The 16,890-nt window shown below is 39.0% G+C and overlaps 1 protein-coding gene across 4 annotated transcripts in view; it reads left to right on the plus strand.

Moving 5' to 3' along the window:
- Nucleotides 1-16,583, plus strand: part of ANKS1A (ankyrin repeat and sterile alpha motif domain containing 1A) — a 169,401-nt gene extending 152,818 nt beyond the window's left edge. For all 4 annotated transcript variants that reach the window (XM_089681201.1, XM_089681203.1, XM_089681202.1 and 1 more), the window contains 2 exons: nucleotides 9,829-9,922; nucleotides 10,633-16,583. In XM_089681201.1, the coding sequence (XP_089537327.1) occupies nucleotides 9,829-9,903 (75 nt within the window). In that variant the 3' untranslated portion in view covers nucleotides 9,904-9,922; nucleotides 10,633-16,583. The remainder of the gene's footprint in view (nucleotides 1-9,828; nucleotides 9,923-10,632) is intronic.
- The last annotated feature ends 307 nt before the right edge of the window (nucleotides 16,584-16,890 follow it).

A 16,890-nucleotide genomic window follows, 5' to 3' on the forward strand; every position in this document is an offset into this window, starting at 1 on the left:
GATCTCCTGTCCCATAGCCAAAATAGGAAGTGAGATGAAATTCCTCCAAGGGGAATTCCCGGTTGTCACCAGGGTTACTAGAACTAGTGTACCTGTTGAAATAATTGACCTATATTACTGTTCTGGGGACAACCAAAAATTTGGGATTTTGTTAATCTTTTGGTGATGATGGTAAATTTGACAAATAGAGAGGACTAATCTCTATAACAGGGAAACAAACAGCAATAAAAACCTGAGGTGTTTCAGTCCATTTTCACTCTATCCAAAATTTTCAAAGAAATTGCTTTTAGGTAAACTTTAAAGATTCGGGGCATCCAGGTTGCAGGGTACAACTTTTTTTTTTTTTTTAGTTTCATCCCTCACACAGACCATCTGCAAACATCCAAAGGACCATCCAGATTTCTTCAGGCTTTCTGTTGGATAATCAGCTTCCAAAAGTCTCCACCTTAGTCTTCACTTTGTCTGAAATATCTAGACCCCATCCTAGACATGGCCCAGGCAAAGGTTTCCCTTCTGTCAAACAAGCTTCTCTCAAAGGTGTCACGCTCAGACCTGATCAAAAAGACATCCCTCTGTGATACTCTCCATAAGAGTCCAGACTTCATGAATGCCTCCTTCAAAATCGTTACCTTCGCTCAGTTCCATTCAAGGCCTCTTCAACACAACATTATTTTGGCCTGGAACAAACACTTTCCATCTCTCGACTTCTCTATGCAATTCTCCAGCCAAGCAAGGAACTCCCTAGCTTGCTGGATTACCAACCCAGGATTGGAAATGGAAAAGTTCTTTCTCCCAACTTTTTGGAAGGTGATCACAACTGATGCCATTCCCACAGGCTAGGGAGGAGTGTTTTCAGTCTTACAGTTCAGGGAACCTGGTCACCGAGGGAAGCAAAGCTCCACAGCAACATCTTTGAGCAACAAATTTGGGTCTGCTCAACTGGACCTCGCTTCTCCAGCGAAACCCAACAGGGTGCAATCTAGCAATACCATGGTAGTGACCTATATCAATCTTTAGGGTGAACCAAGAGTTAGACAGCCTTGAAGGAAGTTAGTCTGATTATATCCTGGATTGAAAAGCACTTCTCAGCAGTCTCTGCTGTTCTCATCCCGGGAGTGGACAATTGGAAGGTGGATTTTCTCAGGTGTCATTGCCTAGACCAAGGGAAATGGTTCCTCCATCCTTGCATCTTCAGTCTCCTATGTCAGAAATGTGGGAGCCCAGATGTGGACATCCCAGGCTCAGAATAAACAACGTTACCCCTGTATGCGCCCAGAACCAAGGATCATCTAGCACTGACATCTGATGTTCTGGTAATCCCATGGACTCAGTTTGGGTCAATATGTCTTCCCTCTAGTACAGATTCTTAGTCCCATTGCACCAAACTGGCCGAGAAGAACCTGATACAAAGACATACTCAGACTATAAGGAAAAGACCCCTAGCTTTTCCCAAATAGACCAGATGCACTGTCCAAAGGCTCCTTGTATTATCCTGCTGCCACTTTCTTTAAAGGCATGGCCATGAAAGACAGGGGTCTACCTGACATTGTCATTCCCACATTACTTTGGGCCAGATTAGCCACATTGGTGAAAATCTACTGTTGTACCCGGAGATCCTGTTTCACCTGATGTGAACACAGACATTTCAACACTGGAGACTACTTAATACCTTACAGAGGTTTTGAATTTGCCCATCCTATTCCAAAAGCCATTGGCATCTCTCTCTTTTGTAAAAATAAAGAAAAAAAATTAAAAAGAATTCAAGCTGTCTTGTTGATCGAACCCTGATTACAGAACCCCACACTTCCGCTTCCTTGGGATCTTAATCTGGTCCTCTTCCCTGCAGAATCCACTCTATGAGCCAATTATGGAACTCCCCTGTGATGATTTCTCCTGCAAAGTGGGCTTCTTGGTGGCTATCACATCTGTCAGATGTGTTTCAGAGTTAGCAGCTCCCTCTACCAGATGTGTGGGTGTTTCATGGACGTTCTGTCATTTAGGTGTCTGTTGCTCCGCTTTGCAAAGCCTAGTACACACAATGAGAATATCGGACAGAAAATACTGCTTTTGGAGTGATCATCCAATATTCTGATTGTTTAGTACATAGCTTTTGAGAGCTGATTGCAAAATTATCTGAAGGGACAAGCACAAAATTTTTTCTTGTACGGTAACAGAACGAACAATTTTTGAATTTCATCGCAAGAGTATTCGTCTGTAAAAAATCGAGGTGACCAAGACCGCGCATGCTCAGAAACGAAAGAATACATTACAGTAATGTACATCACTTCCGAAGTTGTATTCTGTCTTACAAGAATTTTGTGTAACCTATTCATTTTTGATATGAGACTAGCACGCACAAAATAAAAAAAAAAAAAAAAAAAGACGTTCATTCGGCCGATATTCTCATTGTATGTACTAGACTTAAAGCGGAGCTCCACCCAAAATGGGAAGTTCCGCTTTAATGCTCTGTCCCCTGCTACCCATTAAGGATTGGCACCTTTGGGGAGCGGGTACCCAAATTTGACAGGTACCCACTCCCACTTCCACTGCGATCGCCTAGAAGTTGTTTTTCCGCCCTCCCCGTAGTCTTCTGGGACACGTGACAGGTCCCAGAAGACTACGGGGCCATTCACAAAGCGCAACACTTGTGCATGCACTGTGGGCACCCAGATGTGAAGCCACAAGCTGTCACAGCTGGGTACCCACACTAAAGATGCTGGTTCCAGAGAAAGAAGACGGACGGTGAAACCAGCGGTGGTGAGGACACCGCTTGGCTGAGGGACAGGTAAGTAGCTGTATTTTAAAAGTCAGCAGTTAGTTTTTTTAGCTGCCAATTTTTTTATTTTTTTTTTTTTTTATTTCAGCTGGAACTCCACTTTAAGGCTGCCACTCGGTCTTCATTTTACACATTCTCTGGGTTGATACCCAGACTTCTGCAATTGCAGCTTTTGGCTGTAAAGTTTTCTCAGCAGCACTTCAGTTGGGTCTTTGCCCCTTTTCCTGTAGGCACAGTTCTGTTTGCCTTGTTGTTGCCCAACCTGATTCTTTTCATGGGACGACCCAGGGTTTTTGAATATCCAGTCTGTCTCATGTATTGTATGATTGAAATCAGGAGTCTCCAAACTTTCTAAACAAAGGAGCTGTTTACCCCCTCATCTGTGGCCAGTGGGAGTGGAAAATGTCCTGGCATCAGTGGGAGTGAATAATACTCTTATTTTTGGTATTATATAAATTCTTCTCCATTGGTGGGAGAAATAGTGCCTCAATGTTGGTGTCAGTGGGATGAATAGTGCTGTGTCATGGGGAGAAATAATGAGCCATCGCTGGTGTCAGTGGGAGGGATAGTTCCCCCATCGTTGGTGTCAATAGGAGGAATAGTTCTCCATCGTTGGTGTCAGTGGGAGGAATAGTATCCCATCCTTGGTGCCAGTTAAAACGAATAGTGCCCCCTTGTTGGTGTCATTGGGAGGAATAATGTATGAAGGGCCGGGTAAAGGCAAGCAAAGAGCCTCAGTTTGGAGACAACTATTAAAATAAAAGGCATTTTGATTGTGTAAATTCCATATCTTTTGAGTAAAGTACAGGGCATAGGCCACCTTCCCCTCTGTCCCTCTGTTATTCTGCATTGCTTGCTAAAAAAAATGGAGGCTTCTCAGGTTGGGGTTATAGGGGTGTGCCCAAAAGGGTGTGTGTCCAAAAGCTTTGCCAGTGTCTAATCACCTGAAGGTTAGCAGCCTATAATCCAGGATCTATGAATATTCAGTTTGTGTTTTGTACTGTCTTTCCAAGATATGGAAATTACAGGCAAGTCAGAAATATTAGATTTTCTTGCTAGTCTTACATAAAGCCCCACTCCCATCTCCACTACGGATTTTTGCAACTCCTTTGTTAACTGTAGTGATTTGTTGTATCTCTGATTAATGGCCTTTTTGCCCAGTCTTTGAATTTTGGCTGGACGGCCTTTTCTCTGACCTGTTTGGTGAGCTTTGGTTCTCATAATTAATATAGAACAGCGCTACCTGCACTAAAGCTACGAAAAGCACAATATATGTCACTCATATAAAAGTGCAATGTGCAAAACAACGATCTCAATTCTGCATTCAATACTCTCCGATAATATCCTTATAGCATGCATAAAATCAATATGCAAATTATATATAACACCCCCATATAGTAATGAAAGTGCAATATGCTCAAAAAAGTGCAATAAATGATCAACATTAGCTAATACTCATATAAAGTGCAGGGGATCATCAAATACCCTCACTTATATCATTTTAAAGTGCATAAAAACAATGTGCAAAATATATGCAACATCCCCATATGAAAATAAATGTACAATGTGCTGGAAAAGAGCAATAAATATAAAATAAAGCTCAAATAAGATGCAAAGTAAACTTCTGAATCTTCTCGTAACACCCCCAAACCACTGCTCTTCCACCACCGAATGAATTGAATAAACTCGCCAGAGCGATATGCTGGTCAAATCATAAAGCAGCAAAAACGCATGTTGCTCTGGAAGGAACGCTCTGCATCCTTGTGGTCTTATTGTCCAGTCTGTAGTAATTTACATTGGTTCTCATGATGCTTATTGATGTTGCAGGGACATTTCAGAACAAGTGTATTGTATTTATACAGGCATCTTGTGACAGATCACATTACACTTTGATTGCACACAGGTAGATCTTATCTAGTTATAGGGCTTCTGAAGTTAAACTGTTTGACCACATATTATTTAGGGGTCTCATAGCAAGGGAGGTGAGTACTTATGCACACTCAAGATTTCTGTGGGGGTGAATGGGGTGGTGTTTAGTGTGTCGCACAAGCACTATTTCTGTTTTATGCAGTATTTTATAGGCTTTTATTATCCCTAACACATTTTTCAGGACTTTTTTTTACATTCTGTATTCTTTTCCCTTTTGGATCTAATTACTTGCATTTTATATACGTTACTTATATAACTTTTTTGTATATACTGTCTCTTTTCTAGCTCCAGAAGAAAGGGTAGTTTGTCTGACTACCAAAACACATTGGCTGTTTTGTATGCGTTTTGCCATGGCAGTAAAAATATCTGAGATTTGATAGAGTAGAGGTCAATGAAAACGGAATGCATTAAGTGAACATAAAAAGGCACCAGGTCTAGTTGGTAATCTTGGTCCAGACATACAGTGATATATAAATACCATCAGAATTGCACTTTCCAAAGTAATACATGTGTACCATCCAAGAGTAGCTCTGAGTAAGGGAATCAGGGCAGGGGGGTGAGAAAGGAAGGAAAGGAGCTGGGGGTAAAAGGGGAGGGAAAAACTGGAGATAACAGCTAAATATGTCCACTACTTGTCGTATAGAAACTTAACCTATTCAGAACCTTGGTCTAAAAAGTACCAATGTCAAGCAAGAATAGGTGATCATAAAACAGTAATTCATTTGGCATGTATCCAGTTGGACCAGATTTTGTAAAACTTTCTCGGACAGTTGCGGCTTTCATAGTTTAACTTGTATAATGGGAGAACCGCATTATTAGTTACCTTCCACTCTGCAACAGTGGGAGGCTGAGAGACCTTCATCTTTATCAGCATGGTCTGCCTAGCATAGAATGCTGAATAGAATATGAACAACTTAAAATAGCAGGTATTTGCCATATTGTCAATCATACCCAGTAGGAAAATAAGGATCTCAGGCAACTGACAGACCACCTACAGAGTTATACTACTACTTCCCAATAGGCTTGTAGGCGAGGATAGGTCCACAGTATATGTACTTTATAAAAGTACCCTCTAACATGGCACAATGCTGACAAGTACTGGAGATGTTCATATATACAAGACAGCCTTTGGGGGGTGTAGTGGACTATGTGTAGGAGCTAGAGCTGAATAAACCAGTTTCTAGCTGATAAGGTATCTGTTAAGAAGTGGTCCAAACATTTGGACCAGTCATGAATCGTTTTTATCACTAAAATAATTTGTACTCTGGATTAGTTGCTTTTGGTGCTCATACGTCGATTCTTAATTACAACTGTCCCCATTCCTACAGTATAAATCTTTATAAAAAGAGTGAAATGCTCCAATGATTTCTCTTGGATCTTTGTGTATGCACCCCAGAGGCATTAGTAATGGAAGTGATATAACTAGGCTGGAATTGAGAACTAGCAATAACCACCAGCAGGTGGCCAGTGTTTTCCCCGTCAGCAAGGTATTGACATTTGGTATAGAATTGCTTGTTCTCTGCCTTGGTGTACAGTTGTCGCTTGTAAACCAGTTGAGCGCCTTTCCAGGAGTGAAGGGTTTGGGGAGAAGGAGTGGGTAAGCAAGCTGCCTCCGTTCTATGCACCTTATCTGCCAGAAAACTCCCATTTCCTGCTAGACTTCCTACACACAGCGATTTTCTTAATCATCATGCCTTTCAAATAGGCCTTCATGGCATTCCATACACTAAATGGGGAAGCAGTACCTTTTGTTATACCAAAGAAATTCAGTGAAATAACCCTGGATAGCATCACCCGTGGGAGCACCTGTAACCAGAAGGGGCTGACTCTCCAATAGGTAAAAGTAGACAAGTGGGAAATTTGGAATTTGCGAGTTAGAAGAGCATGACAAGATAATCCCCTGGACCTGTAGGAAATACCAGCAACATAGGGTACAATAAGATCAGAGCCTAAAGCCATATCCAGCGGGGAAAGAGACTGATGCATACTGGAACAGCATGAATATTGAAGGGTTGTAGGGTTACGCAGTCTCCAAATACCCCTAAGGCCCAGTTCCAAACATTGGCAATAAAAGGGTGTTTCTGTTTGTGCTCCCACTGGGATACGATCTTTGCTTGGATTGCTTACAGCATTAAAGTCCCCCATCACCAGGAAGGGAACCTCAGGGTGATAGCTAAATTACTGGTTGATAACCCTGAGTACCTCGCTGATGCATGTATGCACATAAATACTTTCCAGCAGATAAGTAAAATGGTCAAAGAACATATTAAGAAAACATATCTCCCATTAGGGTCTATTATTGATTATCGACAGGAAAAGTGCACCTTAGTTGAAATCAGGATACTGACTCCTCTAGCATAAGAAGAATACACAGAGTAATATTGCATAGAAAACCTGTGAGAATTTAATAATTTGGTAGAATGTTTTGTGAGATGTGTTTCCTGTAGACAAGCAATGGAAGTATTGTAACCAGAAAGTAAATCAAAAATTGTCCTGCGTTTTACAGAGTCTTAAGTCCCGCATCCATAGGGCAGATGGGGGTAAAAAAATATAGGCATAGTAAACTCAGAAGGGAGGTTACCCACCCCTCCACACTGATTGAGAATCAAAGACAAACACCAGCGGTAGAAAAGGTCAGCAGGCAAGTATATGAGATCTTCAATAGGGTCAGCATAAACTACCAGTAGGGCTGGAGTGAGTGGGATGAGTGGGTGGTAAAGACATTTCCGAGCTGCTGATTAGAGGTAAAAATACAACAATAAAACACACAAAGAAAGCAGCCCAAAAAAGAGGGCCAAAACAAATGTCAAATCCCGCAGAATCAACCTCTGAGGAAGAAAAAAAGATTCCAAGGCTGCATGTGAGCAGGCCCAATGGTTTGCACTTGAGAAATTGTCAATATAGTATGAACTGTGTGACAACCGAGCAAATGGTGCCGCCTTTACCATCAGTTGGAAATTACAGCCAGTTCAATAGCAAATGTTAACGGTGGAGAACGTGCTCTGGAAAGGTATTGATTGTTGCGATCCAGCTAGTGAGATGCAATTTTTGGGTTATCAAAAAAGTGGGTTTCCCCCTCGCGACCGCTCACAGCTTAGGTATAGCATTGCATATGGGACTTGAAACGCATAAAGTCTGCAGCTTCTGGACTTCCACAGAAAAGTCTGGAAAGAAGGAGATTTTCAAGCCATTAAGCTCTATAAGGCCTCTGGTGCAGGCTGGTGCTATAATGTTGGTACGGTCTTTATAATGAAGAATTTTCAAGATGCAAGGCTGAGGATGATTTCCTGGAGGTAGGGGTCGGACTGGAATACAATGCGCCCTCTCCACCACAAAAAATGATGAAAAATTCTTCTTGTCAAAGGTGTCTAATAACCATTCTTCAGTTGTGTTTAAAATAATAGCAGTCAGACATCACTAACCTGATCAATCACTGTTTTTGGTAGAAATGATATTTCTACATGGCAAATAATTTACTAGCAGGTGTAGTAGAGTAATAGAAATCCAACAGCCCCAACAGTCATGACATGCATGCTGCTGTTTCTGTGTAATTGAATCACTAATTGAAAGGGGCATGTTCAAAATAATAGCAGTGTGGAGTTCTATTAGTGAGGTCATTCATTCTTTGAAAAACAGGTGGAAATTATTGCCCTTATTTAAGGAAGGAAGGCAGCAAATGTTGTACATGCTGGTTACAGTGCATTTCTCTCTGAACTTCTGAGGAAAATGGGTCGTTGCAGACATTGTTCAGAAGAACAGCGTACCTTGATTAAAAAGTTGATTGGAGAGGGGAAAACATATAAAGAAGTGCAGAAAATGATAGGCTGCTCAGCTAAAATGATCGCAAATGCTTTAAAATGGCAACCAAAACCTGAAAGACGTGGAAAAAAGCGAAAAACTACCATTCGAATGGATAGAAGAATAGCCAAAATGGCAAGGACTCGGCCAACAATCATCTCCAGGAAGATCAAAGAAGGTCTAAAGTTACCTGTGAGTACTGTTTCAATTCGACTCCTATGTGAAACCAAGCTATTTGCATGAAGCCCCCTGAAGTCCCACTGTTGAAAAAAACACATGTGCTGAAGAGGTTACAGTTTGTCAAAGAGCACATTGACTGGCCTAAAGAGAAATGGCACAACATTTTGTGGACTAAAGAAAGTAAGATTGTTCTTTCTGGGTCTAGTGGCCGGAGACAGTTTGTTTGACGACTCCCAAACACTGAATTCCAGCCACGGTACACTGTGAAGACAGTGAAGCATGGTTGCACAAGCATCATGATATGGGGATGTTTCTTATACTACGGTGTTGGGCCTATTTATCGCATACCAGGGATCATGGATCAGTTTGAATACATCAGAATATTTGAAGAGGTCATGCTGCCTTATGTGAAGAGGAAATGCCCTTGAAATGGGTGTTCCAACAAGACAACGACCCCAAACACACCAGTAAACGTGCAACATCTTGGTTCCAGACCAACAAGATTGACGTTATGGAGTGGCCAGCCCAAACCCCGGATTTTAATCCAATAGAAAACTTGTGGGGTGACATCAAAAATGCAGTTTCTGAGGCAAAACCAAGAAATAGAGAAGAACTGTGGAATGTAGTCCAATCATCCTGGGCTGGAATACCTGTTCACAGGTGCCAGAAGTTGGTTGACTCCATGCAACACAGATGTACAGCAGCTCTCAGACACAGTGCTTATACAACTAAATATTAAGTGATTCAAAGGAAGCAAAATCTTCAAAAATTTTTCAGTTTATATAGTGAATGTTTGAGTTTATAAAGAAGAATACAAACACTGCTATTTTTTTGAACAGTCTAATATTCACTTTTCTTCAATTTTTTTTAGAGGAACAACACAAATTTGATATATTTTTCTTCATGTTTTGATTTGGAATAGAATGTGTAGTGTTCCCAATGCATTTGTTTGTATGGAAATAAAAGCTATACACTGCTATTAATTTGAACACAACTGTAACTACTAAAACTTGAATCCAGTACCTCATCTTCACCTTTTCTTATTCACAAAAATATTTGCAGTGTTTATAGCTTTCATTTCTCAGAAGTGGTTAGATTTGTGCTTTTCCCAAAGTGTTTGTGTATAACATGAAAGTATTTTTCAGATCGAGCCAGTAGAATGTGAGCAGCCTGCCTCTTCTCATGGTAGTGTGGCATGGACAGTGGATCCCAAGCAGTAGACAGGAGTCTGAAGCAAAAGTAAGTTATAAGTTTAATGTAACAATTTTGGGGCATCCACTTCCCTTTTTTTTTTAAAATGCTATACTTATTCACACTCGTATTCATGATGTACGCTGGGGTTTTCCATGATAATCTGGTCTGAAGAGTTATAATCTAAAATAGCTTAATAAATAAAGGCACAATATATCTACTTGTTATCATGCACATGTGTGATAAAATAAACCGACTGCTACATAGAAAAGATTATAGGCTTTTTCTTGCTTAGAAATGCATGAATACATTAGTGGTTCATAAATTAGCTATATTTTTAATGTACAGTGCGTGGGATTGTCACACCCAAGAAAATACTCAGAACTCTGTTAACAAATGCTGGAATTGAGCCCCAGGCACTAGATTCTCATCTGCTTCCAACACTTGTGTGGTCAACCCCTAAAAAAAAAAAAAAATATAATCATAATTTGCGAACACAAAATGATCACAGACCTTCTTTTATATTAACCCATTGACAGTTGTCACCAGGACAGATGTCCAAATTGGGACATTTGTCCTCACCTCCTGTTCCCATCTTAATTGTCAAAGGTGGGATTTCTTCTCTTATTCTGTCTAAAGGTAAATGTCCGCTTTTCACTCTACCGAAGTGCGAATAAAAAAGTTTGGATGAAATATTTAAGCTATTTTAATTTGGTTTTCATTTCCGTTTTTGATCTTTGTCATGTTCACTTTTTCAGTTCGGGACAACGTATTGCAGTCGATGGACCTCTGCAGTTTTTTCCTTCAATACCACCTCACCTTGGAAAAGAAGATATAACCAGAGCCTTGACTGACTCAGAACATGGAATAGCCCTGTAACAGTTTAAAAATGTCAAACTTGCCAGTGGCTTTTAAAAGGGATCAGTTATTTTCCCTCCCTCTGTTGTTTCTCCAAGAAAACCTTAAGGTTATGCAGGGAAAGAGATTGAAGCTAACTCTTCCTTTAAGAAGACTCTCAAACTCGTGTTTGAATTCCAGCAGTCACAAGACTGCTTTGTGCCCCATACGTTTTTTGTTTGTTTTTTTTGTTTTTGTTTTTTTTTACTGGGGATAACTTTACTGCACAGTCACTCCCCATCACAACTAATGTAGCACTTTTGAGGATGATGGTCGTGGTTCAGGAGCCCAGGCATTGGCAGGAGGCATTGTGAAGTTTTTTTCCTTTTTTTTTTTTTTAAGATGGCTTTGGAACAACAGGAGCATATGAACAACCCTCTATCTATAATCAAACCAGCACTATGGTATCTTTCCAATAGCATTTTAAAATTACTTGGCACCTCCCAGTAGTTGTACTAAATTTTACATAATATTCAGTTATTAGGTCTTAGAGTGTAAAAATATAGCTGGTCTCATAGATCCTGGAACGGGATCAACTAGTCTATAAAGCATCTACGTGGTGCTGGCCATTACTTACATCCTCTTTAGTAAATTTGTTTCCTGTGCTATTATATATATTAAGGATGCCAAGCATTGTGCTTCACACAGATGTCTACCAAGGGCCATGTCACAGGACTTTATGCAGTCATCCTATTTTTTTTTTTTTTTTTTTTTAATGGGAGGAGCAGTGGGGGGTTTGTATCTATTTAAGAGGGTACATGTTTTTCTATCATCAATCCTCCTTTTTACATGACCATTTCTAATTGGGCAAGATTGCCATTTTTCCATTTTTTTTCTGTACATGAAACAGAAAAGTCTCAGCTCTTCCAACCTGGTTACTTGCTTATTCCCTAGCAGAGTTCAGCTCTGGAAGAACATTGTGTATTTTGCCTGCCCAAAGGAACTTCAGTATATCTGGCACTACTGATGTGCCATCTGTACCACCACACTAACATTTTTAGTCAGTACTAGTTTAAAGCTGCTATATATTATCCTGTATTTATCTTCTAGTGAATGATTTATTTTTTTTAAGTGATATTTGGATATGCATTTGATGACTGGTACAATCGACCTTTGTTCCTTAACAATGTGGATTCTAGCCTTAGAGACGTAATGAATTAATAAGTTGCTCTCCTGAAGATACAGTGGTTGTTGTTCCATATAGAGTCCCTTGCCACACCCTGTCTTTTAAATTTGCTGGATGATGGTCTGATATGGCAAAAGATGTCTGCACATGGATAATGAATGCATAGAACTGTTTAATCATGCTGAACATCTCTATACATGGATGATGAGCACTGATGTATATCAAGGCTGGGATTCTTACTTTGATTATATGCTGCGCTGTATAAAAAATCTTTACACTAACAAGGAACTGTAAAATAGCTACGCAACTCTTTACAAAGGTACGGAAAATGTGTGTACGATGATAATGAAGACGGTACAGTGTGTAAAGCTGAAAAGCTTTGTAAGTGCTAAACATTTTTTTCACCTTACCTTGATGAATATATGTTCACATAACGAAGGACTTTAATGGGTATAATTTCCTTTCGTAAGCGGTTCTCTTCCCAATGTTGTAATCCCATCTGCCATACAACATAAACATGGGTAAAATTAAATAGAGCCAATCTCTTAAATGAAATCACAGCCACTAAAATGCTTAGACTTTTTTGGGTGAAGGCTGAACTGAGGGAAACAATTTCCAGTACGCACCGGTACATGGGATATGTTCAAGCCAGAGAAAATGTTTACATTTTATTGTTACAAACTCTTGACAGTCAATGTTCCTTTTATTTTGTATCCAAGGGCTTATAAACTCGAGCACTTTCACTGTTTCCATGATATATCATAGCTGAGTTTCAGTCACCATTTTATCTCAGAGCTCAGTGGACAGTACACAGAGACTATAAAATCTCACAATTCACCCTGCAGTATAATGACAACAATGTTTGATTCAAGATGACTGGACCTTGTGTTCAGTTCAGTACCAATCCATATTTTCTGTTTGGTGTGCTGCACTTAAAGAACTACACTCACTACTATTTGTATCCAAATTTTCTGCACACTCCAATTATCATGTTTGATCATTTTCAGTCATTTCCTTAATTTTCAGCAATTTTAGACGTTTAAAACTAAACGTGCTGCCTAAGAGTAGGTTCCTACAAGGTCCCTGCTATTACGGTTTTATCCAGAAAAGCCTTCTGAAAACCCTTCTAATATTGGTTTCACTGGATAACTTGTAGGTCAGGGAAATCAGCCCCTTAGTTAAAAAGTGAAAGCACACTTAAAAGCCTCTGAATTTCTGAACAGGGATATGGTTAAAATCGGGGAAGCCCCAGTTTGTAAAGGAAAGCCAACAGGGATGTAATACAGACTAATAACCGCTACCTTGTCGTGCCTGCTCATTGGGAGAAATGTTTTTGTTTTTTTAATTAAAGCTTTAAAACTACAGATCATTCACTTTATGGCCTTATGTGTGAAAACATTTGAGAACATATCTGCACATCAAGCCCTCATTGATCTCAACAGCACATTATTTTAAAACAATCCTGATTTTTAATTAGACAAGAGTTTTTCTGTAACATTTAGGTAAACCCTATTTTCACTAACTGCTGAGCTCTGTTTTAAAGAGGGATAAACTGAATCTTGTGCCTGAAGACACATGGAAGCAAACCCGTGTACGAAACCTCATAATCATTCATGTTTTTGGCAAGTGGTATATCTGAAGTATTTTCATTTTCCAATGAAAGGCTAGCAAGTTTAGTATTGGTAAATAGCATATTAATAATTGATTTTGTTTTTGTATATTTTTTAATCTTTCAGTAAAAGTAAATCCTTGACTTTTTGACTTCCATTAGCCAAAGTGAAGTTCTCATAAAAGATTTGTGCTGATTTTCTACCCAGATAAAATATAAGACACACAATGAAAACACACTGCCTTGACTGTTAAAGTGACAGATATCATGTCTGTAAAAATTAAAAATAGCTGAAAGCACATTTCAGTGATATATACCGTATGTACTACTATTAACCTTTAAGTGTTGTCGACATCTAGTCCATTTCCCAAAAATCTGCTTGACTTCAGTTGAAATTGCAGGCATAGCACCTATCTGTGAGCAATGAGTCTGTATGTATCTGATATGTGTTCCTGACCACAAAAATGTGTAGTAGGAAAAAAAAGATGGTGTCTTGAACACAAGATGAACATGCCACTCAGCTCCAGCTGCCAGGTGTATATATTTTGTTGTACTTCCTTTTCTGCCTTTCAACTATAGGTAACACATTTTATTAGATGGCTTTGGATCTCATTATTTTCTTTCTATTGGGCTTCTATTATATGTAATGCAGCTTCCTAGTTTGGAAATTTGAACTTTGTTTTAATGTGAAAATAAGCCATACTGCTAGAAAATCTGGTTAATATTGTGCTGTTGCAACTAATTTTATTCTTACGACCCATACAGTTTTATGGATTTGGTTACAGGAAATGGATATAAAATAGAACTGTAACTAAAAGAACTTGCTGGTACAGTTCCCTACAACATTTGTTGGATAGAAAGACAATGAAAGTTTAATTTTGTTTCTTTTTTGTGACTTATGGTGTAGATAATTTTTTTTTTTTTTTTTCAGTGAAGATGGGTTGAGTATTTTGCTCTTTTAGATGTTTCCTATTGTCTTTTTGAGTAGCTTTTTTTCAGTGATAGCCTGTGGTGCATATATAGCAATAACTTCTTTTGCCTGGTGCTAAGTTTATGGAGTAAGGGGTCCAGACAGTTAAGCATAGCAATTTGTCATACCCTTCTGTAACTACATTCCTACCCAAATACTGCATTTTTACCATCTAAATAATTGTAAAATGAGCAGGAAATAGTATACAAGGAGAGACTAAACAGAAAATTACTCCTAAACGTGCCTTCTTGGACCCTTGAATTTCAAATGTGAATGCTGAGGTTTATATACAGATGGAAAAGGTAGATAAATTGGCACAAATGGCCTAAATATCAAAGACACGCACTATAGAAACACAAACTCAACTCATTTGTTTTGTAGTTCCTTTTTTTTTTCATTTCTAAAAATTGCTGCCGTTCTGTTTCATCTTTATGCATGTGCAAGACCTTGCATATAAATGAAATGTTGATAAACCTTCTAGACCAGGTGGTCCTGCCAAATATCCTCTTATAATTTGTAATATTGCATACTGCATTGCATATTGCATGTCATTTAGAGGCCCCAATATGCAGCAGTCATATATTCTATATAATTTATTTTCTATGTTCAGGGCTAAGTGGTGAAGTAATAAGGGTTGGCATAAAGATTGCGTCTCTGTGATGATGTCATTGTGTTGCAAAATGTTTTTACATTCCAGCATGTTTGTATGACACTGGAGTAATAAAACCTGTGGTATGCATAATGGCTGCATCTCTTCATAGGGAACAATTTCTGCTTGACACTCTTTCCAATTACTTTATGAAACAGAAAATTAAAACACCTGTCTGCACTTCATTAAAGGAGAAGTTCACCTTTTGACAAAAAATAATAAATGCACATTTTTTTGCAGGTAAAAAAAAGTGCATTTATTATTTTTTTTGTTGCAGAAGCCTGTAAAGTATTGCACCATCGATCAGCAGATCACTGGTGCTATACAGGTCTCCTACAGACCTGTCAGTATATCTGCTTGTCCCATGTGGGATGTACAGGACAGCTACTAAGGCTGTTGGGACTTTAGTTTATTCATTCACAGAACTCTGTGAATGAATGACGCGACTGTGTGGGCGGAGCACTGCACAGCCGCACTGTTTTCAAAAAGTGACAGCTTGTACAAGAAACTTCTCCAGGTACTGCTGTCACAGGGAGGGGGCGGGGAATCTGGCAGTGGCTGCAGCGCTGGGAACGTGTTGCAGTTTCTACCCTAAAAACATGTGGAACATGTAACATGTTCCCAAAGGTGAACTTATCTTTTAAGGGTGCAGAAGTCAATTTACATCTTCTCATGGCTATGAAAATGTATAGTAATGAAAATTATTGAAGGGACTTGGAGCTGTACACATAACTAGAAATTAATTTATCAAGAGAATAGGCCCAATAACTGTTTTTCTTATTATAACACTTTTACATATGAATGTGCTGTATTATACTCTTTTAATTGTTTGGCTTGAATAGTACATGTTTGTGTATGTATGAGCAGATGTTCTTAGAATGCATAATAGGCACAAATATTTGACAACAATTTACACTAATTTATTCATATTTGATAATTCTTTGGGAGTTTGGAATCCTTGACTGCTGTTCAATTGTAATAATGATCCTTATAAAAAGTACTGTTAATCTTTTTTGTTTTCAGGCCCATTGGTTCTCATCTTGCCAATGTTCATGTATGTAATGTCTCTTTTTTTTTTTCTACACAAAAGGGTACTTCTCCTTTGTATGGCTGTTATTGTGAGCAATTTCCATTTCTCCAAGGGGCTTTACTGCTCTGCAGCTTGCACGTCTGAATATACTGGAGTGAAATCTCATCTGGAATGATCCCAATATTTAACCTTTGTACTAAGATACTTGAATGGTTTGCGTGATGAAGGCTAATCACTTTTATTCTTTGTCTTTGTAATGAACAAAATATGGTGGCCGCAAGCAGCCTCCAGCATGAGCATCACTGAATCCTGCTGTGGGAGGAGCCACTGTACATAATGCCAGCCTTACTCATAAGGCCTTTTGGTATTTTCTTATGTGTACGACATTAGAGCAATTAATAAATGAAAAAAATGTTTTAGGACCAAAATGTTTTTTGTCTGTTTCTTTTGAACTTCATAATCCTTTGCCATCCTCATTTGCAAGAACTGATTATGGGCAACAAGGGACAATCTCAAGAATGCAATGCGTAGCACTAAATAGTAATATGCTCAAAGGGCAGCCTAACACCTATCCTTTAGTTGATCAGTCACTGTACGTTTGCTAGAAATAGTGTGGAAAACACTTGCTTACCAGGACTCAACCCTATACACACAAGTCCAACTATATTTCAGTAATGTTGCAGCTATTTCCTTTAAACCACAACTGATGCAGATGCACAGCAAAAACACAACAAA

Source organism: Staurois parvus, unplaced genomic scaffold (genome assembly GCF_062004578.1).
Source record: "Staurois parvus isolate SC_StPar_1 unplaced genomic scaffold, SC_StPar_1.0 ptg000261l, whole genome shotgun sequence".
Lineage (NCBI taxonomy): Eukaryota > Metazoa > Chordata > Amphibia > Anura > Ranidae > Staurois > Staurois parvus.